This window comes from Amphiura filiformis, chromosome 2 (assembly GCF_039555335.1).
Source record: "Amphiura filiformis chromosome 2, Afil_fr2py, whole genome shotgun sequence".
Classification (NCBI taxonomy): Eukaryota; Metazoa; Echinodermata; class Ophiuroidea; order Amphilepidida; family Amphiuridae; genus Amphiura; species Amphiura filiformis.
The window spans coordinates 81,605,559-81,630,516 of NC_092629.1; the positions used below are offsets into that span (position 1 = coordinate 81,605,559).

The 24,958-nt window shown below is 35.8% G+C and overlaps 2 protein-coding genes across 2 annotated transcripts in view; one reads left to right on the forward strand and one right to left on the reverse strand.

Annotated features, from left to right (window-relative positions):
* Window positions 1-3,063: 3,063 nt before the first annotated feature.
* On the reverse strand, window positions 3,064-10,328 carry LOC140146694 (small ribosomal subunit protein uS17m-like). The gene is made up of 2 exons (XM_072168567.1): window positions 10,131-10,328; window positions 3,064-7,591 (listed from the first exon to the last, which is right to left on the reverse strand). The coding sequence occupies exons 1-2, from the start codon at window positions 10,242-10,244 to the stop codon at window positions 7,301-7,303; spliced, it is 405 nt and encodes a 134-aa protein (XP_072024668.1). The 5' UTR covers window positions 10,245-10,328; the 3' UTR covers window positions 3,064-7,300.
* A 290-nt stretch (window positions 10,329-10,618) lies between these two features.
* Window positions 10,619-24,958, forward strand: part of LOC140146696 (N-terminal EF-hand calcium-binding protein 1-like) — a 28,940-nt gene continuing 14,600 nt past the window's right edge. Inside the window, exons 1-7 of the mRNA XM_072168568.1 lie at window positions 10,619-10,780; window positions 12,700-12,724; window positions 13,502-13,636; window positions 15,660-15,757; window positions 16,350-16,486; window positions 20,726-20,844; window positions 23,800-23,918. Coding sequence (XP_072024669.1) covers window positions 10,736-10,780; window positions 12,700-12,724; window positions 13,502-13,636; window positions 15,660-15,757; window positions 16,350-16,486; window positions 20,726-20,844; window positions 23,800-23,918 — 678 coding nt within the window. The 5' untranslated portion in view covers window positions 10,619-10,735. The remainder of the gene's footprint in view (window positions 10,781-12,699; window positions 12,725-13,501; window positions 13,637-15,659; window positions 15,758-16,349; window positions 16,487-20,725; window positions 20,845-23,799; window positions 23,919-24,958) is intronic.

Genomic DNA, 24,958 nt, shown 5'->3' on the forward strand with positions numbered 1-24,958 from the left:
GGATTTCAAACGAATAGTCCATTGGGGCCTCAAAAAGCACGAGGGATATATTAGCCTTTTCGAAGTATGGCATACACAAAAGGAGGGAAGTGGGTAAAACCAGGCAAATTCAAAAGACTTTTAAAACCAGGTGGTGAATGCCGTGTATTCTCTAAATTCAGTAAATTTCCTTTGTCAGCCGTGTAATTGAATGGGATTATTTTAAATTTAAAAACGCTTAAAATATCACAAACAAGTAGGCCTATGTTAATAAATAATATTAATACAAGCTAAAACTGTTGGGGTTCGATAATGAACCCCACAAAACTAGCCTTCAAATTAATTAAATGCAGTAAAATTTGATTACTGGGTGAGAGTCGCTGTGACGGTTTTAAATTTGCTGTGTTGGTTAGGCTCCGATCACTCAGTGTGCAAATTGAATGGCGCGTACCAGTGATCACGGCAGCTGCGAAATTCAGTCCCGATTTACTTCCGTGTTCCGATTGTGTGGATAGTGCCATACGGCTGAGCAGTTTTGCCGTCTCTCTCTATCATGTCATCCGCCACCTGACTTTACCCACTTCGTGCAGCGCCATTTTATTGTGTCTGCCATATCTCGAAAAGGCTAATTGACATAAAATGTTGCTAAATTAATTTAACACAAATGATGTTATATCCATGCAAGGGAACAAACCAAAAGCTTGGGAATGCTATAAACGGAAGTCCTTAGTGGGAGGGGTCAGAAAGTTTTATTACATTTGTCCAAAAACCTAGTTAAATATCGGTCAGAATTGATCTTTTGGATTGGAATCTTCAGATTTTCCATTATAGAGAGGAAAGTGGTGAGCCTCCAAATGAAAGCTTTTTCATTCGTAGGACGTCATCAAGCTTTTGGTTTGTTCCCTAAGTGTTGTTGAGATTGGTCTATATTTTGTTTAAAAATAAGTTCATTTGTGAGCAATTTCAACAATGTTTTGTGTTTGTATTTTTGTTACATTATATTTGCTCCATTCTTTCTTTTGACCATGCGGCCAGGGTCAGGATTTTGTTTTGCCGTGCGAGAATCAATCTTGATTCTATTTGCGGGAATCATTTGATTCTTGCAAATCAACTTCTGTGTAAACTATAAGTTTGCGAGAATCAACTAGGATTCACACAGATCTGTTTACAAGAATCTTTATTGGGAGATTTGATTCTCATATTCTCACCGAAATTCTATTAAAGTTACTTTAAAGCCATAATGTGTGATTTGCTTCAGAGCGACGCCCTCAATTTTACTCGGATTTCTACTTTTTGCACAATTATAATGCCCAGTGGTATACTAAAATACCACGTAAAAGACTAAGCCTGAAGTACTTAGTAGTAAAATTTATTCAGAGTTCAACGATCGAGTGCTTGCTAACATGTACCGTGAATGTTAGCTTGTATGTACACAAGTCGAGCGCGATGCTCCGTGCAGTTAATGTAATACGATCGGCGAGCATAGTACACTCTTAACACTCATTGTAGGCGTTGGAATGAAATCGCAATTTTCTTCGTTATACCTCATTTGTTTGGCTAGGAATTAAAAGGGGATAATGTGATCAGTGAAAACAAACATTTAAATAAGAATCTATTCTTTATGCAAATCACACATTGCTTTAGCCTTTTTTTTCAGATTTTTACCTCCAAATAGTCATCTTTGTCATCATAGTCAAGACTATTTGGTACATGCCAGCAGGGATTGTCTTTTGGAATTTTCAGGAGAGCATCAAATAGCTCTTTGAACAAGTTCATTAGGAATGTAGATTTCAACTGTAAATTTTGTTCATTTTGAACAATTCCTACGAAAAACGAAGTTTTTAGCTCACGTTTTAGTGACGTTTCACCAGTACGCTAGTGGCTACATCATTACTTTCTGTAATAGCTGCCCTATCTTCAATAGCTGCCATTTACATTTGACAATTTCTGCATTGTATATTGTACACACAATCAAGGCGAACGAGTCATCTGTCGCCAATATTGTTTTAAAAATATTAGCAAAAACAGCGTTTTATGTTGTTTTCAGCCATTTATAAATTGCTCATAATTTGGTAACCAGATGTATGATTTTGATGGGTTTGCAATATGCATCAAAATGTAGCATGTTATATACATCTGCCAAAAAACAATGGCAAAAAACTTCTAATTGAAAATTGGGTTATTCCTTCATGTAATTTTACACGAAATTAGGGTTAGGGTTAAGGTTAGTTTAGGGTTAAGATTAGGGTTAGGATTATGCTTAGGGTTATGATTAGGCTTAGGGTTATGATTATGCTTAGGGTTAGGATTAGGGTTAGAGTTACGATTAGATTACACGAAATAATTACATGAAGGATCAACCGAAAATAGCTGACATGCGAGTGATGAGACTCATTTCCCTTGATCATATCACATATGACCTGGCAGATATTGCAGGTGGGGCATCATTGCACCAACCCTTTGAAAAATAAATATGACTCATTTGGGATGAAGTGTTTGGGAACTATTTTGAGGTGTAGATTTTTGAAATCGACACTACCCCTGTGGAAGATTTTGGAAATATGTCCCAGAGGGAGTATGAATTTCAAATAGAATTAGCATATAATTTCAATTTAAAATGCATGCTTCAGGTTGAAGCTTCCTCAGAGGGTGTATGAAATTCAATGTGCTAATTCCATTTAAAATTCATACTCCCTCTGTGGAACATGTTTCCAAAATCTTCCACCGGGGTAGTGTGGATTTTAGATGGAATAGTCCCTTTGGAGGGAACTGTTCAAAATCGGTGGATTCTGGTAGGATATTATTGAACCCAATTTTGATATAAAATTGGATCGATTGAGCCCGTATTTATTGGTAGAGCAGAGCTATGGGTCTTTTAAAACATTTCAAAACTCAAATTGAGACCAATAAATATTGGGTGTAAAGTATCCAATTTTATCATTATTAAGTTTTGGATCCAATATTTTCACACACTTGGATTCATCAAAACTTGATAATGGGTGATCATGGGCTGATTTGTAGCAAAAATGTAGAGATTTAGGGCTATTTGGGAGCAATAAATACACCATAATTAGTCTGTGTGAATCAATGTACAGATTACTTTTTATTTTTGTGAAAAAACTTTACACGAGTAATGTATTATACATGTAGAATGTACATAATAGAGTGTAATAAAATGTCCACCAAGGGCAGCTGAAATGATAGACTATGTCATAGTCGATTTTTGATAAATAAAAATGTTATTAATCATGATGAACGCATTCAGTTGAACTCCAAATTATACTGATATTTATTACATCAAAATACTAGTATAAAATGGTTATGAAAAAGTTTATATACCGTAACCACTCGGATATAAGCCCACCCCCCTAGATGGCAGATTTCACTTCAAAATGGGGTGGACTTATACCCGGGGAGGGGCTAGTACTTGAATTTAGAAATAAGAAAAATCATCCCCGGGAATCATCCCCATTTGTATATGCCTAATGCACAGTGTCAACACCCTGTATTATAAATATTGTTTCCATATACAGCTCAATACTCCGTTGAAATCAATATTCTATTATTGACACAGATAAAGAAAGTTTACATATGTGTTATAGGGCTTGCACCTGGAACTTAACTGAATGGGCTAAACGTGTTCCTTTGTACCTATAAAGTAGAATTGTAATTCTCAAAATTACATATCAATTTTTACATTGGATTTCAAAATCTTTACTTTTAAAATGCAGTAAAAGATATCCACAGCAAGCTGCAAGGCCCCGCTAATCAGTGTACTGCTTTTCGAGTGAGTGTACTGGAAACAAAACCCTGGTTTTACCTGAAAACAAATTGATTTTCTTGTAATAGAAACATCATATGGGGTACTAGAGCATGCACAAATCGTAATAATGTGTAGAATATAGAAACTCTGTGTGTATCTCATATGATAGTCATGGTATGCCTAGCCTGAGTCGCTCGGCCTATCTCGAACAAAATCGCGATGCGTAGCTGTTGAAAAACGAGAGGAGTCGCTGTACTATCACGGCAATTTTTGACACGAAGATATAGGGATGATGACGATGTGTAATGTACCAGTAATTTCTATCATCTATGTCAATTTCTTAACATTCTAAGTGTGGAATGTTAATTATCAGCTGATATTTTTTCTTTATTTGTTCTTAAATGTGAGAGAAAAGCATTGATTTGATTTAAGAACTTGGCCAAAATTTAGTACTGGGCTTATAGCCGAGTGCACCCTTGTTCCCAGAATGTTTTGAAAAAATAGGGGTGGGCTTATACCTAAAGGTGGGCTTATACCCGGGTGGTTACGGTAATTATATTTGTGACAGTAAAAGTAAAGTATATGTTGGCTTCTATTATTGAATGCAACATATCATAATGGCATAATTATAATGGCACTTCAATACTGAACAATTCTAATTTTAGGATCTGCCAGTTTATTATCCGAGTTAAAAATCGACTATGGACTTTCACTTTTAAGCAGAACTTTACCCGGGACTTCGTTCTCTAAAACACACTGTCAATCATACTTGTTTATCAATCAAATCTAACCACAAGACTAAGCATGGTGGTACAATACGCGCTAGATGCGTACGTTCATCAACTTTCGGCGCCAGCACAAAAGCGCTGCATTCCCTAGATAGTACCAGTACGTGTCGGGAGGATTTAAACAATAACGAGATCTGGGCGACCAATCACAAGCCAGATTCATTTGAAGATGCATTACATCATGACCAATTTTAGTTAGGCTCTCCATAGAGTCCCGTGTTAAAAATGTTAACCGCAATCCAAAGTCAGTAGTCCACTTGGGAAGCTAACAAACAGAGGGAGTACGGTGACTGAAAAGATCAGATGTGAAAATCTATCAATTGTGCACAAATAATTGAATCAGAGTTTTAAGCTTAAATGTAATAGCCAGAGTATGCACAATTGGCAAGTGGACTACGGAGAAGTCTACTGAAATGATGATACAACTTTGTCTGCTTTACAATGCACAGTTCCCTTCAGATCCCTTCAGACCTCTATCTGCCACTTCTGGGGGTTCAGTCAGTGCAAAATAGCTACTGTAAAAGTGTAAATTTTCGTGCTACATTTATTTTCGAGCTTTTCACGCTCCAGTCCAACCTGCTACCAGTAAATTAACAACACATGAATATATTCCTTTTGTGTATAGGTCGATGTAAGGAAACTTTCGCGAATTTAAAAACAAGGGAAACAATTAAAAATGGGCAGAACGCAAAAGTTAATCGCGAGAAAACTTCCACTTTTACAGTATACATTATTGCTATAGCCTTGATTTACTTCTCTGGACTTGCTTTGAGTTCACAGAACTTATTCGAGCATTATTTTTAGTATGTGTCACAAGCATTAATTTTACCTGTTCTAGAAGCAAACTGCATGTCCAAAATCAAAAAATTTGTCACTTTTGAAATGCTCAATTTTTCCATTCAATTCGGAAACAATGTTGGATCATGCCAAATGAGGTATCAAAATATGCAGAACAAAATTACTAGGGGTGTAAATTAACAGTTATTTGTCACTCTTATCAGTTTAAATGGACCACAATCCGGTAGGTTAACTGTGTAAACAGGCCCTGGTGTTTTCAACATATGTTAAGTTATAATTTGTTTTATGTCATACTCTACATGTAGTACGGTAATGATTTCAAAATACATTGAATTTGTATCCATTTTGAAATCATTAATAGAGTATGACATGAACACAAATTATAACTTTGCATATTAAAAACACCAGGCCCCCAGGGCTTATTTTTTTTTTTTTTTTTTTTTTACATTTAAACGGTTAGTGATTTTCCTAAACGGATAGTGCATTTACGGTCAGTTAAACGTGAAATGTGTAAATGTAGACACCCCTAAAAATTACCCATCTACTGATTACTTGATAGTACTTTAGGTTGAGTGTCTTTAAGATATTGCTTCAATTGTTTAAGTATTTGGATACTTTTTGTGAGCAGTATGCAGATTTAGCCCAAATTGAAGTGTTATTTTGGATGGAAACAATCTGAAGACAGTATTGAACTTAAAATCCATGAGCAAGTAAAATTATCCTCTGATGACATGCAAAATTTTCCACAGCACACTGACGTCTCAAAATTCAGTTTAAAATAGTCAGTCTTTATTCAAATTATTTCATACAGCAGTTCCTTCTTGCGCTTCATTTTGTTCCTCAGTTCTTTCCGCTGCCTTTGCCATCATATTCTCATCCCATTCTCCAGGTCGACTCTCCCAGTACCCATCTTTATAGCACTTAAAAGTCCTGCGATGGGATCTGTTACATCTCCCAAGCTGTATGATACGGTCAACTTTGAAGGGAGACTATCTCTGTACATTTTGGATGAAAATTTTGCTCTTTAGCATCAAGATGAATAGCTTCAAATTGAAGTTCTTCACTTTTAAGCCATAGCAAAGTCAAATTATGATCACAGTCTTGATGTAACTACACTGAGCTCAAAAAGAAACTTATAATTTTGTACAACTTGTGAATCACAAGGTCATATCTTTATAAAATACTGTCAATCAAAATGAACCAAAATTACACACAGGATTACCTTAATACTCTACTCAAAACACATGTCAGTAACCAAGCAGTTGTCCAACTGACACAACAGCAAAATGCACTGTCATGGAACAGCTTCCTGGACTTCCTCCACTTTCACAGCCCAACATTTGGCACCCAGCACAAAAAATCTGTGAGAATGCACACAAGATCCTTGCACAGATGATAAAACGGTGCTGCTTTCTGCTTTTCATACACTTTTTCATGAAACAGGGCTGGGCTGTGAATGTGGTCCAGGAAGCTGTTCCATGTCAGTGCATTTTGCTGTTGTGTCAGTTGGATAACTGCTTGGTTACTGACATGTGTTAAGAGTAGAGCATTGAAGTAAATCTGTGTGTAATTTTGGTTCAATTTGATGGACAGGATTTCAAGATATGACCTTGTGAAAAATTATAAGTTTCTTTTTGAGCTCAGTTTATTTATCTATTCCAGATCCAGTGAGACTTAATTAATTTCCCTGGACATTTGGATGCTTTGAAAAATCAATAACGGCCATAGCCCATAGTGCAAACTTTCATGCCCCTTCCAGTGAACATATTGACCTAATCCTACCCAGGACAATATGCATGAAGTGTCACTGGAATTGAAACACATAATAGAGCTCTGCTACTCATTTTGCATATATGTTAAAATCACTGACACACATTTTATATGCCATAAAATTCCTCATGTAAAGTATTCCACAGCACACTGATGAACAGAGTTTCAAAAAATCTCAAATCATTTCCAATGCTCATGTATTTCATACAGCAGTTCCTTCTTGCGCTTCATATTGTTCCTCAGTTCTTTCCGCTGCCTTTGCCATCATATTCTCATCCCATTCTCCGCGTCGACTCTCCCAGTATCCATCTTTATCGCACTTGAGTCCTGTTATGGGGTCTGTTACATTTCCCAAGCTGTATATGACACGGTCCACTTTGTGGGACACACGTTTGGAGACTTTCTCTGGCATTTCTTTCAGTAACACTACATCACCTTCCTTGGCTAGTCTTTCTTCATCACGAGCTAGGACTGTTCTTCTTCTGCCGTAATACTACAGGAAGTAGAAAGAAAATGATAAATGAGTGTATAATGATTTAGTTTTATGTAGTAAACCTTTTCTTACTTTGAGATCTCTAGCATGATAGCTACGCATTCAAGGCTAGGCTATCATTTTCGGTAGATCAGTGTTATCATTGCTATTTTGATGAGTCAACTGTATCTGTAAGAGCAAAGGTTGCCTATTTTGAATAGTCTAAAATTGAGTTGAAGTGGAATTGTAACAAAGTTTCTGATACGATCGTCTGTTTGCACATTGTGATGATTGATGAGCTGTCATTTTGTTCCAAATTTTATTGCTTCATCGATTTTGTACTAGATTTCAATAGCATTGGACTCTAGATTTGAATGTGAAGCTATCAGTGAGCAAATTTGAAGATCTAGACTTCTCTAGCAACCATGTGTAATAAACATACCCCTTTTCTTCTGCAGTCAATTTTATTGGGTGTCTACAAATGTAGTCTAAGTTATAATATGTGACAAGATCAAGGGAAATGAGTCGAAAGTCGCTAATAATTCTTTGGAGATATTGGCAAAGAAAGTGTTAAAATTATTTTGTTTTATATTGTTTTCAGAGATTGATAAATCGACGTAACTTCACAAAGTCATATCAATATGGGGTTTTCAGTTTCTGAAAGCTCTTAATGTCTTCTTTAGAAACACATGTAAAATGTATTTTTGAATAGTGTCGACATGTGACTCCTTCCCCTTGATTATGTCACATAATGTCATCAAATGTCCCTATTCAAAAAAAAAAAAAAAAAAAAAAATTGGGGAATTGAAAATTATTATTCTACTTTACCAAATGAAACACAGATAACTCCTAACCCTTAAATTAGTTCTGCATTCTGAACTGGCAATAAAAGTCAAATTATAATATTTTTGCAATTTGAAGGGAAATGGGCCAAAAACTTGGGACAAGTCTTAGCATTCAAAATCTTGAGTATACATGTACATTATGTAAAAAAAAAAAAGGAAGGTTTTATTTCAAACTCTAATGGTGACCCACAGGTCAAATTGCAAGAATTGTACATTAAACACACCTAAACAGACACAATGCAATTTGCAGGCAGCAGCTTAATCAGCGCCAATATTGCAACATTGAAACAAACAACTATACAAACATCCAATCCAACCCAACCACATCCCCCAGTAGGCAATGAGGATAAAGTGCCTTGCCCAAGGACACAACATGTTGGCACGAGCGGGGCTCGAACTCACAACCTATGTATTATGAGTCGGGCGCCTTATCCACTCGGCCACCATACACGTGCTCCCCGCAGTTAGCTCATAATTTCAATATTATGTTATTTTTGATATTGTTGTTAAATGAAAAAGATTAGAAAATAATTTTGTACTTGTCTTTGGGCTTGATTGTCACAGCATATTATTAAAAGCATTATTTTCCATCATCAGGACATGTCCTACTATAGTAATAATCCACATGCTTAAATATATATATGTCACATGCGTATTACGATACGCCATGTTTTAACTGAAACTGAAAGTGAAAGGAACCTTGCAAAAGATTTATATGTATAGTCGACTAGTCCGAGTCGTGGATAGTAGATAATAGATTTCTTGATCAAAGTTCAATTTTTAACTTTTTTAAAGGCATAATATAATAATAAATATTTATGGCACCTTTTTAGCTAGTCCGAATAATCAGACCCAGAACAAAATGTAATTTCTGACATGATCGTGTACTGGGTCTGAACTGTTTCCATGAAATCTTGATGGCAAATTGGACAATAGAAGCACATGGTTCTACGTGACAGCTTTTTAATCCCTATTCAGGTTACGTGAATCACGCTATTGTGGACCATCCTTCCGATACTTGAGTGCTTGGACAAGCGGAACGGTTTTTTGTCTACCTCTCTGTTTGTAAACAAACCAGGAGGTCGAAATCGTCCTCCTCGCCGAATACGAAAGTCAGCGTAATAGTACGGCACTGCTTTTTAGCTTACCGGTACATTACTACATACATGTATAGGTATGAGAGGGAAACCTCAGTTAACACATTTGCTAGTCAGCCAAAATGGCCTAAACCGGCAATACATATTTACATAGAAATTTAAAAGAACAGCTAGCTCAAGGAAACCTACAAGGCTACATAAATATGTTGTCTATACTTCACTTGACCCAAATATATGATATTTTTTGGTGATGAGACACTCGCACATGAAATTTTAGAGGGATTTTGATAGCAGTTCCATTAAAAAAAGCTGCTATCGTCATGAGACTAAGATCTAGAAACACCCCAAAATGCTGTTTTGGGGAATTTTGCTAGCAGAACAGAATCTTTTTGATGAAAGTCAATCTTTGACAAGATGTAATTGTATGTAACTTTGCTACGAAAAGTGCTATGACAAAAAGGTTTTCAGTTTTGGCTTTCTTTACCCAAGGGCTTTAATTTGATATATAAAATGATGCAGTTTGATGGCAAATTTGAATTCACCTGGCATACCTACTACATACATGATGTGTATGTCATGTCATGATGTATGATACACATATTTTTTTTGCTTTCTTACTTTCATTACATATTTGTCCAATTTCAGTCGATTAACTTCACATTTTGCTACTTTTGACAAACTGGTACTCATAACCTTAGCCAGCAAAAAGTGTCCAACCCGTCCTCCTGACATTTTGGTAACTGCACAGGAGTAAATTTCGAAATAACTGAATACTTTTTGATACCAATTCGGAGTTTCACGTTTTCATGCAGTAAATGTTGCAAAAAGCTTGTCGTACAAACTATTTCACGCCCGTCGTAATAATTGGAATAGTCAATTAGTCTTGAAGGGGATTAGATTTAATTTAATATTAAAAACCAACCATTTTTTCTTGCATTCAACACAATTTGCTTCCTATACTGATCAGATAACATCTTTGTTTATGAAATATGTAATGGCTTTAAAACTATGGAAGGAAAGGGGGCTCCATTTTACGTTCATATTTACGATTTATGGACTAAAATAAAATTTACTCCCTGTAGCAGTAATAAAACAAACTTCCCGGAAGAGCTTCATTTTGCACTGAAAAATAGGAAATCAGCTGGCTGGGCAGATAAGGAACTTTGTGTTGTGTGAAGTTGTGCTAAAATTTTGGAGACCGAATTTGGCAAAAGAATAACACCATGGCATCTGCTGAAAACGAGAAAGGACTGTCAATATTTCTAGATGTAAGTTATCACATTGCAATGCATATAAAGCATGCATGATGAAACTGCAACTGAAAGCTTACACGTCATTGTACAATTTCAATTTGTAAGCTTTCAGTTTGTAATACAAACCCTTGTCATGATAAAAAATATTATGTAAAGCTTCAGTTCTAATCTAATCTATAGAAATACTGGACAGGACCAATTGGTATCGACGTTCTGTAGACATGTACATTTGCTGGCAGAGAAGAACAACACTTTTTACATTCTGAGAGCGTAGACAGGGTACAGGGACTACAGGGCTGTTGTTGTAGTAACTACAAATTTCGAACGTTTGAAGACTTGTTCTCAAGTTGTAAAAGGTGCCATAGGGTGGCTAGAGTGTTCATTATTTTCATTATAAATGTCGCAAAATATTAATATTGACAATAATTAATAACCTGTTTCACCTCTCCATATATTCATACATTGCTCACCTATGTTTTCATATCATATTTTGTGGTGAAAAATGATTACAAATGTGTAATTTGCAATCATTTTTTGGAGCAACGATTTCTTTGAACCGACGGCTAAGTGTGTATGTGAATGACTGAATGCACATTAAACACATACAAACACACACCCGGTCGGAGCCAGGAGTTTCAATTTATATTGGAACTGGGTACAGGGTACATTTTGTAAACACTTAAGGGCAGAGTAATGGGAGAGAACATGGACCTTTTCGAGGTTCATTATTTCTGAATTGTATGTCCAAAGTATATAAAACTATACATTTTTGGAAAGGAAATGAGTCAAGGAATCCCATGGTGACGTCAGATTTGTTCAAAAATATCAAGTTTTGAAAAAATCACAAAAATCACTTTTTTCCCCAATTTTTTGTGACAACTTAGAAAAAAATCCGTTCGAGTAAAAAAAAAACTCAGTTAGCTTTTCATGAAGAAGAGACATGAACTTAGGGAATTTTTTTTTATTTTTTTGATATTCGTCTCTTTTTTAGAAATAATGAAAAAAACATGTGAAAAAAACCATTTTGTCACTCTATTAAGCTAAAAATTGCACATAATGGTGTATATTTTTTTTTATAACAAATATTTTGAAAAAATTAAAAAACCCTTCCCTAGACTTTGATGTACTCTAAAGGATAGTGCAAAAAGTTTACCATTTGCTTGCATATTTTTTTAGTTATCTTGTCACAAAAATCGCGCAATATTGTCAAAAGTGAACTCTGAGAAATCGACGTTTTAGTAAAAAATGTCAAAATTATGCACAAAACGTCCTTAAATTTTAAAACGGTAAGACTTTCACACTTGTAAAAGCTGAATCTGGTACATGGTCTTAATATGCATCTTTTTGCACCAATGAATCTATAATGTCTGCTTTTAGTGCACCAAAATTCAAAATAATTAAAAAATCCAAGTGGCATTTTGACTGCAAATTTTTGTTTTGTTTACACCACATTTGCTGGCGTTAACAACATACCGAATGCGTCTTGACTGCGTTGGACATACGCCATGAGAGTTAGCATGGCGTCACGCTGACGCGAATCGCTAGCGTAATCACAATATTTCGCATTCGCGCATTTCTGACTCATTATTTCCCGCCAATTTACTAAGCTGTCTTGAGCCATGTGACTTTTTAGAGTTGAAGAGAGTGAAATAAATCAAGCAAAAATACGTATAAATATTAGCAAGTTGTATTTTATCAGTTTCAAGTGATAGAATACATCTTAGTGTTGATAAATATCAAAAAATCTCAAATTCGGTCGTGGACGAATGTGTCTTCCATTACTCTGGCCTTAAGGCAAGCTTGGTGTACAGCACAATGATTGCCAAAATGGATACTTGGAAATTACTGATATTTTTTGAAGCCTGGTACATGTACTTTGTCATATAAATTATGTTTTCTAACTCTCATCTTGTTTTGTTTTTTCATTTTGAAAGGTTTTCAGAAGAGCTGATAAAAATGGTAAGAGTTTTTAAACATGTGTTAGTATTTTAATACATAACTTTAAATTTAATGTTATACGGTAGTTTGTGTAATGTACATGTATTTATGATGTGGCTAAACAATTTGACCACCCCTCTCAACCTCTCCAGTGTTTACCTTTTTTAAACTCAAAAATGGTATACACACAACATTAGGCAGTATAGAATTAATGTTTTGGTTCTTGTCCCCTCCCTCCTCAAATTTCTGGGATTTGTCAGATTTTTGTATTTTTTTTTAGATTTTTCAATATTTTTTTGAATGAAATCTTCATACATTATAAATAACTTTATTGGAGAACAATGATCACTTCCAAGTCTTTTTGTACTCTAGGGGGCTTTTCCCTCATCTCACGTTTGAAAAAAATATAAAAAATGTCATCATCGTTTCCTCGAGCACTGTTGGAAGAGACCAAAAACTATTGTCAATGCAATGCAAATTTTACATTGAAAAAAAAATAACACCTCCCTCCCTCCGAGTTTTTTCTAATTACAACTCATGTGTTCATTTTATAATAAAACAAAGTTTCCCCCAAAATAATTAATTCAACATGAAAGCGTGTTTGTGTGACCAGGCACAGGCCTTACCATTCATGACAAATTATGCATTCACACTGAACTCGTTTTCATACCAGTCTTTAATTACGCTTCTGTAAAAGTTGTAAAATGTTTCACATGTAGTTGACTCCTGTCCAAAGTAAGAAGAGTAATGTTGTTGAATTCACGTTTCATCACTTAATGTTATAAATCTATATTTCAGATGATAACTGCTTGTCAATGGACGAGTTCCGTTCCTTCTTTGCCGACGGTGTGCTAGAAAATAAGGAGCTAGATGAACTCTTTCATGAGATAGACACACACAATACCAATAACATTGACACTGGAGAACTGTGTAGTAAGTTGATATTAAAAGCCCCTCTCCCTCCCTTTATTCTCAACGAATTTCAACAAATCGGATCTTAACCCTCACACTGGACCCTGCTTTTTGGGATCGGAAGTCAAAGAAGATCCGAAAAAGTCAAGGAGAAGAAGAATTTTTGACTTGGCACCCCCCGGGATTCGAACCTTTGACCCCTCGCATGCCAAGCACACAATCACGGACCGGTAGCTACACAGGTTATTGCTGCCCGGCCAGCAATTCCGTAAGCATATAACACGCGGGGTGATTTCAGCATCGCAGACCCTGGGATTCATGCATGCGCAGATTTTTTCATCGTAAGATTTTGTAAGATTTTTGGGGGTTAGGGTTAATTCAGAACTACTACATGTAAAGGGTGCAGGTACTGGCTATGTTATAACTTGGTACTATAATTCTTTTGTGGTCTGTACTACTGACCTAATTGCTCTAGCTTATATTGGAAAACATGTGAAGGAAATTGATAGTGAAATATTCCAGGGATCAAGTTTTCAGGATTAATCTTGAATTCCAGATTTTTTTTTCATCTTCCCCTCGTAAGTCTGTGAGTAATACCCTGGAAATCTGAACTCATAAAATACACAGAGCATAATTTAGTGTCAGAACTTTGCATAGCAAAATTGTGACTTAGGTTTTATTTGAATAGTAATAATTATGTATAGCAACATGTGTTTGTGTGATTGCATAGTGGCTAGATTGTGTAGCAAAATGTGATGCAATACCGGTTATATTATGCCCTGTTAATAGAGGTTATCCACTTTATTCATGCGTGACTTCTAACAAAAGGCACTGGTTCCCGTAGTATTCCTCATTCAAACCAATTTGATACACGACCTCGGAGTTACCTGTGTGACTTTGGCGGGCTATTTTGAAACAGTCTTCGTTGCACATGCATGTATTTCTTTGGTATAGCAGTCGCTGATAGGATACATGTATGCAGCTTATAGAACACGGATAACCTCTATTAGAGCAACAACTTTAGAAAATTGCGAACCATGCATTGATTGTGTATCTAAAGTCTGCACAAAAAGTAACTCAGCTGTTATAAATACGCCTATAGCTTCAGAACTAATAATTGTTTCCGCAATATTTCTACATAGAAAGAATGACGATTTATTTACGCGCATTTTGATACACCATTTGTCAAATGTCGCTCAATATTAACAACACAGTAGTGCTTTTAAAGAAAAATACCCGAATTTAAAAGTTGCAGTTTACAGCGATCAATGGTTTTTACACAAGCATTGTGGCACGTAACACCCTCCATTTATCTTCGCGCTGACTTCAAATCAATACAAATAGCTGCAACTTTTAAATTCGGGTGATTTTCTTTAAAAACACTGCTGTGATGTTAATATTGAACGAAATTGGACAGATGGGGTATCAAAATGCGCGTAAATAAATCGTCCTTCTTTCTATGTTGAAATATTATGGAAACAATTATTAGTTCTGAAGCTATAGGTGTATTTACAACAGCTGAGTTACTTTTTGTGCAGACTTTATATGCACTCCCTTCCCCCCTTCAGGGCTTGTGCATTAGATGCATCAACATCTTATTTACATGTACACATGCTTTATTTTGTACAATTTCACTCCCAGCAACTGATACATATTTATTAACCTATAACTAAAACCTTGTGATATCTGGTTAATGGTACAATGGATTATTCCATTTAAAATCCACACCCCCCCCCCCCTGTGGAAGATTTTGGAAATATCTTCCACAAGGGGAGTAAGTTTTTCAAATGTAATTGGTCAGAGTTAATCATTTTTGAAACCTATACTCTGTATGGCTTTACCAATATCTTCCACAACTGGAGTGAGTATTTCAATTAGAAGTTTCCCAATTGTCTGTTTGATTTAAACTTATACTCGCCTCTGTAGAAGACTTTAGCTAAATCTTCCACCAGGGTAGTGTGAATTTTAAATGGAATATACCAATATTTATGTCTTGCAAACAAGTTTCTGTATAAAAGTACATGATTTATGTTTCTTTTTGTAGCTTATTTTGCTGAACACCTTGGACCATACAAAGAAATCTTTGCAGCCATGGAAGATCTCAATGCTTCGGTGTCTGCAGCATTAGTTAATACTTCACAGGTATGTATGTATACTGTACAACATGACTACGGCACCAGAAACAAATTTGTGACACGATCAAGGGAAATGATGTCCCTAATATTGATTTTGAGATATTAACAAAGAAATTGTTAAAATTCTTTTGTTTTATATTGTTTTTAGTGATTAATTAAATTATGTAACTCTGCAAAGAAAAGTCGTATCAACATGGGGTTTTCAGTTTCTGAAAGCTCTAAATATCCTCTTTAGAAACCTATGTAAAACTCATTTTCGACCAGGATCGACATGTGACTCATTCCCCTTGATCATGTCACATTTTTTGGATCGCTCATCAAGGCTGTTTCGATGCATGCTAGTTAATAAGCTAACAGTTAAAATCCATACACCCCCTGTTGAAGACATGACCTTTCAAATTTCAAATGGGGTTACCTGAATGTGTGGCTCCATTTGAAATCTACCACCCCTGCGTGGGTGATTAAGATTTTTTTTTTATAGGATTTGTATGGATTTCAACTGGAATTGCCCATTACCAGGACATATCCTAGTTAAACAGTGTGAGCTATCCTATGATCAACTATAGACAAATCATTTGTTTGATTCAATTTGTTTATAGGAATATCCCAACAAGTCTTTTCAAGAGAAGTTTACAGTGCGATTCCTGTTGAAGGAGATCCTCAATCAGTTGGGTTCGGTCCAGCGATCTGTGGATGCTGCCTCCGATCATTTAGAGAGAGATGCCCTTTCGAATCGGTAGGTATTTAAGAACAATTCTCTCCTCAAGTAAGAAAGCAGTGTCAGTAGACAGATAGCAATTCTCTCCTCCCAAGCATGACCCTATAAAGAATACGAAAGCAGTATCTGCAGACAGATAAAAAATCAGAATCAGACTCTTTTGACTTGGGAGGTTTGGTTGACTACAGGTCGGTAGTCGGAAGGGGTATTTAGTCTGAAAACCCAACAACTTAGTTATAAACCCTAACACTAAACTTCACCCTAACCTTAACCTAATCCTAACCGTAAACATAACCCTATCCCAAAACCTAATCATATCTCTAATGCTAACCATAACTCTAATCCTAACCTAACCCTATCTCTAACACTAACTCTAATGATAACCTTAAGGGGGTACTACACCCCTGCCCAATTTTGTGCCTATTTTTGCATTTTTCTCAAAAATTATAGCACATTGGGGACAAGTAAGATATGTATATTATAGGGGCAAGGACTACAACTACTGCACTGGAATGTTATTTCAGCACAGACAACAGTTGTGGAGTTACAGTCAAAAATGAGGGAAAACCAATATTTGATCAATAGATCAATAACTACTCGCTTTGAATTGCTGAATTTTCAGTAGAGTAGTTGTAGTCCTTGCCCCTAAAATATACATATCTTACCTGTCACCAATGTGCTATAATTTTGAGAAAAATGCAAAAATAGGCACAAAATTGGCCAGGGGTGTAGTACCCCCTTAATGCTAACCTTAATGCTAGCCCTAATGCTGATCCTAACTATATCCCTAACCTTATTCCTTATCCTAACATAAAATGACCTAAACCCTAACTTTAAGTTTAACCCTTTCTGTACTAATGACCCTTCAGACTAATGATCTGTAGGCCTACCTGTTTGGTTGATCAGTCAAATGCAGTATCGATATGTAAATACCTTAAGGTGGCACACAGGATCACTCAAAGTGGGAAATTTTAGACATTGTTTTGTATTGTATCTTTAAAAGTAATGATGATAAGTGCATAAAAGTATACATTTTCAGAAAGGAAATGACACAAGGAATCCAACTAGCACGGCAGACTAGTTTTTGAGAAAAGCGCCAACTTACTCTAAATACCAAAATTGACGAAAATTGCATATTTTTGATCTAAAGACACAAATCTAGAAAGTGTTTTCTCAAATTTTTGAATTTTTTCTTCGCTTTGAAAATATACCTTAAAATATCCCAGATTTTGGTCAAAATTGAAAAAAAAAAGTCAAATTTTGATCCTTTTTGACCCATATTTTTAAAACAAAGGAAAAATTCAAAAATTTAAGAAAACACCTTCTAGATTTGTGTCTTTAGAACACAAACATGCAATTTTCATCCATTTTGATATTTAGGGTAAGTTGTTATGGCGGACTGAAAAAAATTGGCATGGGAAATCAATTTTGACGCTTTTCTCAAAAACTGCTCATTTTTGCAGAAGTCTGCCATGCTAGTTGGATTCCTTGAGTCATTTCCTTTCTGAAAATGTATACTTTTATGTACTTATCATCATTACTTTTAAAGATACAATACAAAACAATGTCTAAAATTTCTGACTTTAAGTGATCCTGTGTGCCCCCTTAACAGCAGATACCACATGTTTAGGCCAAAAAAGATAGTTTGCTTGTCCTCCACAAAATTGTGTCGGTCGGTCAGGATTTTTTTATTCACTACTGTGTAGGTATGTAAGCAATGGACATTGGTCATTCACTTCAGAACTTCAATACGCAAGGTACACCACATAGAAATGGAATGACGGCATCCTTACAGGCATAAGAACGTTGATGCAGGAATGGACAGTTATAAATGTTGTAACGAGCTTACAGTACGGTAATGATTTTATTCTGAAGAAAATGTTGTTGGCCAAATTTAGCTTTCAAATGAAATTTTGACACAGAAAAAGTAATTAAAAAAACATTAGAATTATAAACTATAAACAGTGGATGGAGGACAAGCAAACAAATTTTTTTTTGGCCTTACCTTCTACAGATCAGCACTTATTGAAGAACTTATAATGGGCTATTCCACTTAAAATCCACACTACCCCTGTGGAAGATTTCATATGGAATTAACTCATTAGGTACAAAATGTAGTCCCATTTGAATTTCATACACCCTCTGAGAAAGACTCATCCTCAGGGGTAGCGCGAGCACAAAAAATAAAGGGGTCCAATTTAATTTTTCTTTCTGGACCCTTTGGTACATGCAAAACCAACATTTAAGGGGTCCGATGAGAATTTAAGGAGTCCATCTGTCCGAAATTCTAAACTTCGAACTTGTCAAATATTCAGTGAAATTATTAGTGTTGTTGGCCTATGGTGATTCAAAAGATTTACTGATCTTTTATTTTTTATTTTTAATTGATGATTTATACCACCGTGCATCGTGAAATTAAGGAGTCCATACAGTTTTTATCGGACCCTTTGGTCACTTTCAACTTGAGATTTAAGGAGTTCAAAATGGGCAAAATAAAAAATAAAGGAGTCCCTGGACGCGCAAACTCCTTAAATGCGACCCCTGCTCATCCTGTATCTCCCACAGAGGGAGGGTGATTCTATTTGAATCTCATGAGATTCAAATAGAATTGATTAATTGTGCTAATTCCATTTGAAATTCCCAATCCCCCTGTGGAAGATATTTCCAAAATCTTCCACACTTGGAGTGTTGATTTTAGATGGAATAGTGCAATATAACTATGTTTTTAAAATCAACATGAAATTAACATTAATGTTCAACTCTTCTCTTTACTTCTCTGCTATATGTTTTCATCATATTGCCCTATTGCAATGCTTTCAATTATAAACAGGTGAAGGCATGTGTATTAAAGGTATCTGTATAACAGTTACCATAGGGTATTAAATGAAAGGCACTAAATTTAATGCCCACATCACCCATGGACGCCGCCATACCAAGACCACCAAGTGATCAGTAGATGTGCTACAATGCTAAGAGAGATAGGAATTTTTCAGACAAATATCATTAAAATTTAGTCTAAATTTAATAGGCATTTTAATTATACATTGGGGGATTCTGTTTTACCTTAACCCTAACCCTAACCCTAATTTCGTGTAAAATTACATGAAGGAATAACTGTATGTGGTTTTCAAAAACTAAATTTTTAAAGTTTTGATCGACAGAAAAAAAAAGTTATCGATGGAAACTGTTACAATAATACTACAAAGCTGTAAAAAAATGACAAATTTGCTAGAAAAATTGGACATGCATCCCGCGTTTCCAATTGAAATACACAGGAAGACCACCCGCTGTGCCAAAGATCACTTTCCCAGACATCCTGTCTAGACGCTGTAATGTCAGCGCCCATCTGGTCACGTTGGCATTAAATTAAGTGCCTTTATTTAAATGCCCTAAGACAACTGTATAACCAGGCATCCATCCACCTCTTTTCTTTCTCCCTGTTCCTCTTTCTTTCTCCCTCTCCCTCTCCCCCTTTCACTCCATATTTCACTCTACCGCTCTCTCGCTCCCTTCTTATCCCCCTCTCTCATTTCTTTTCATGGTCATCCCAAATATGTACACTGTCATGCGTTAGACCACACGGCCCGATTACGCGGAAGTCGCAGTGCATGGCACACCTCTTCAGTCAAGCGTCAACGCGGTGATCTTAATAACAAGGCACTCACAAGATAGCGGCGTTGACTTCACAATGACTACCTCTATTGCTACACGTTTAATGGATCATGCGTTTAATGTTTAACGGTACATGCGTTTAATGTTCCCATGCCTAAATAGAATGCTCTGAATATGTCGGGAGTACTTTAAAAAGGCTCTATCAGTGATCCCAGTGAAAGTGTTAAAACAATTAGAATTTGGAAGATAAATGATATTAGTCAATAGAACTATCATTAAGTTTTTTTTCTATGAAAATTTGGCAAAATGGAAGAAAACTGACTTGCTGATAATTATGGAACTCCATTCAATTGCATGTACCGTGAATTGAGATTTTGCCCTCATTATTATGCAATGTTCGGTATTGCCATGTGCAAGGTATGTTAGCCCATCCTCTTTACAAAAAAGCAAATATCATGATTTTTGATGATTTTGTAGATTTTCTGATTTATCAAATTACTGATAGCGCCTTTAAGTTCTTATCCATGCCAGTATTATCTGGTGTACATGTAACTGTCTCAGCTTTGCTCCCATTTGTTGCATAAATGATTGTTGGTGAAAGTGCTACTATTTTCAATGCATTGCTTTGCTACATACCCCACCCAGACAGGGTCAGACACAAGCATTCATGGTGGATGATTCCAGCAAAAGCAACGCAGGATGGATTAAAAGAAGAGAAAGAAGACAGTTTGCGACTCAGACTAGCATACCAAGAGATATAGATGGTAAGGTTGGTGGTACAATACTTTGTATCTGATGGTATCTCATTCAGTTTGGTAGTGTTGTCATTGCTTAACAAATCGCTGAAATACAGTGAAACCAGTGAAATACGCACCTACATCACTACCTAAGGCCTAAAAAAAATTGCTTGATTGGCGTAACATAAAAATTTATAGGTAGGTCGGGCAATTTTTTTTTTTTTTTTTTTTTAATTTTTATTTTTTAAATTTGCCTATTTTATAAAGGCTTTGGAACTTTTTTTTTTTTTTTCTTTTTTTTAATTTTTTTTTTTTTTTTTTTTTTTATTAATATTTTTTTTTTGCAAAAACAAAAGAAAAAAAGTTAGGGTCGGGCCTAATTTTAGGGTAGGTCGGGTTACACCAATCAAACAATTTTTTTTAGGCCTAATTGGAGAGTCAGATGAAGGGGTACAGGCTTTCAGTATTGATTGAAAGGTTGTGGGTTTGAACCTAGAACTGGCTCAGTTCTTCGGACAACGAGGCAGCGAAGCGACCGCTACTTCCAGCGGGTACAGGTCACGACACTGGCTCCAGTGCTAGTTTGAAACCTGACAGTTCAGGTGTGTTGCTCACTAAGACAAGGCCCTTTATCTCTATAATAATCTGTCCAACTTCAAATTCCTAGATTAAAAGTAGGGAGACCTCGCTCAATGTTGATGCTATTTATTAATGACATACCAACCAGGGGTTCAATTTTACTTAATTGGATTATTATGTTTAGTACACGTGGGGTTAAAGACGCAGCAGTACAGGCTTTTAAAATGGAATACAAAGTGTGGGTTTAAACCCTGACAGTTCTGTTGTGTTGGGTACTAAGACAAGGCCCTTTGCCTCTATTTTATCTCCACCTCAAATTCCTTTAAGGGGGTACTACACCCCTCGATAAATTTGTGTCTATTTTTGCATTTTTCTCAAAAACTAATAACACAGTAGTAACAAAAGTTATGTATATTATAGGGGCAAGGAATCCGATTACTACACTGGAATGTCAGTGACCCAAGTCAAGCGGTTTGTTATTTATGATCAGAAATAAGGTACCGCTAGGATGTACCTCGTTTCCTATCATATATACTGAACCGCTTGTCTTGAGTCACTGAAATTTCAGTGTAGTAATTGGATTCCTTGCCCCAATAATATACAAAACTTTTGTTACCAGTGTGTAATTATTTTTTGAGAAAAATGCAAAAATAGTCACAAATTTACCACATGGGTGTAGTACCCCCTTAAAAGTAGAGAGACTTCCTCAAAGATAATGCTATTAGGCAAAAAAAAATTGTTTGTTTGTCCACGTCCAACCGACCGTGTACCCTGGTCCCGACCGAATATTTTTTTTTTTCTTTTTTTTTTGAATTTTTTTTTTTTTTTTTGGCATCGATGGGACATCTTATAAAACAGTGGTTAGTATAAATTTAAAGAAAGAAAATGTAAAGAAAATGAACAGTATAACATGCAGAACCATCTCAAGAGTTAAACCAGTAAAGTACTGTGTGTTTTGACTTATTTACCAGTCTTCAAATTGTCAGTTTCAAGTGCAATATCTGTAAAAAAAATTTAAAAAATCCGACCTACCGACCCAACTGTTTCATAAGCCTCTATGGACAAACAAACAATTTTTTTTGGCCTTAGTGACATACCAACCAGGGGGTCAACATTCCTCTCTTTTCTCTAAATACCAGAACAAACTAAAACTGAAACATGCAGTGTGCAAGGCCTCTTTAGACAGCAACACAATGTCACCATGCTTTTGACCAAATTAGAAGAAAATGCAAATGTTCACATGGTTATTTCCTGGTAAAGTCATTTTGGGAGCAAGATAATGGAACTACAATGTAATTTTGCCCTCCCCCCCTTGGAAATTTTGTCTAGTACACCAAATACAAGGATGATTGTGTTTAATTGTAATCAAATAGACATATAATTAAAGACAAAGATAAAAAGACTAGTTTGCGTCTGACGTCACTGTCAATCAAATTCTCTACGATCCTTGATTGGCTAATAGCGCGTATAAGGAAGGTCGATTCATCTGGCTGGTGCCGATCGGAGAAAACGAATAGCAGTGAATGGCTACAATTACGACGTACTCTTACAAGGCAAAAAGCAACATTTCTAGGCATTGTTAACATGGTGCCTTCACCAAAGAAAGTTTCCTACTATTAAGACCTAACTTTTGAGATGGTTTGTATGTATGATGGTGCAAAATTAACAATAAGGCGCCCGGTTTTACCGCTGTGTTCAGCAACTCATATCATCACGACACTTGTAAACAAACCGTGCTCGGAGTTTGATTGACAGATGACGTCAGACGCAAACTAGTCTTTTATCTTTGTCTTTCATTACAGAGGTTCCAGGTTCCTGTACCTGCGCATTGAATTCCAGGTCTGTAACCAGGATCTAGAAGGGTACATTTTTTCATACTAAACAAAAGCATCATTGTTATTCTTGGACATAATGTGTATGTGCTAGGCATCATGTCAGTGTTTCTGTGTATGTGCATAATTCGCAGAAGCTCTGACCTTTGCAACTGGCTGCTTAGTAATAACAATGGGTAACACACAAAAAACATAAAACGTTTCACAGAAAACCCGCAAATAGATTCATCAGGATTGTCCATTGAAAATTATTTACATTGTTCTAAAACAAATCACAGAAAATGTTTTTTAAGCATTTTAATAACGTTCCAGAAATGTTTTTGAAAACTATATGCAAAACATTTTAACATAATGTTATCAAAGAGTTGATAAAAATATTTTGCAAAAATGTTTGCCATAAATATTTGACAAAAACGTTTGCCAAAAATATTTTACAATAACATTTTGACAACATTTCTAATGTTGTATTGATTTTTCATTAAAACGTTTTAAAAACGTTTTTATGACCTTTAAATGTAACATGTTTGAAAAATATTTCAATATTTTGTGTTCACATCTTTGCTATTCACAGCCATGAATACATTCAGCGGACAGGTGTTAAGACTTCAAGAGCTTGTGGACAAACTGGAACACAAAGTAAAGATTGAGCCTATTGATGAAGAATTAGTCATGGAGGAAAAAGATAACTTGGTAAGAAAGGGTTCAATTACCAAATAGGGTGAAACTTGCTAGACTTAAGAGTCCAGTCCTCATGAGTTTATGGTTAGGGTTTAGAGTTGGGATAGGGCAGTCTTATAATAAAGGGGTGGAATTTCGGCGGGAGTCCGAGAGTCGACTCTCGCAGAGACTCCCGTAAAACCTATTGCGAGAGTCCATGTGGACTCCGCTGGAATTGATCGGTTCAGCAAACTTAAGTTTAAGTTCAACACGCCTTAAAACTCAAAGCCTGCAAAATATAAAGGAAAAGTCACCAAAGATGCAATGACATATGGAAGTGAGAGTATGATGACACATATATTAAAAACTTAACTTTGTTAGTTTAAGTTGTTAGTTTGTTTGTTTGAATGCATTTTACGTAGGCCTACATATATAATATAATACCTTTTGGACTCCCGCAAGATTGTACAACGAGAATCCATTTACGGGAATCTATGGACTCTCGCAAAACACTCTTGTGAGAATCCACTTGGACTCCTGTGGCACTTTACAAAATTCCACCCCTGCCATAGAAAGTAACTGAAGTCTTTATCTGCAGACTACTTATCAAAAATGTCATGTTGACATCTGTATTTGGCTATTCCGGTTGATATCCATACACCCCTATGGAAGACATGACCTTAATCTCCCGCCCGCACAAGGGGTGTACATGTAGGTTTCAAATGGAGTCACCCATTCAGGTAACCCCATTTGAAAGTTACACTCCCTGTGTAGAAGATTAAGGTCATGATTTCCATAGGGGTGTATGGATTTCAACTGCAATATCCTATTTTCTTAAAGCCATATTATAACATTTGCTGAGGAGGACACCCTCACTGATTTTTTAAAATTAATTTTTTTACACGATTATATTGTACTTTATTAAACCAATATACCCTGCAAAAATCAATACTCTAGGTGCTGTAGTTTTGTCAAAGTCCGAGATTTTGAATAAAACAACGGAACCGGCGTCTTATTATTACGATGTAATTATTAGTCGAACGCATACACGATGTTCATAACATACTTTTTTA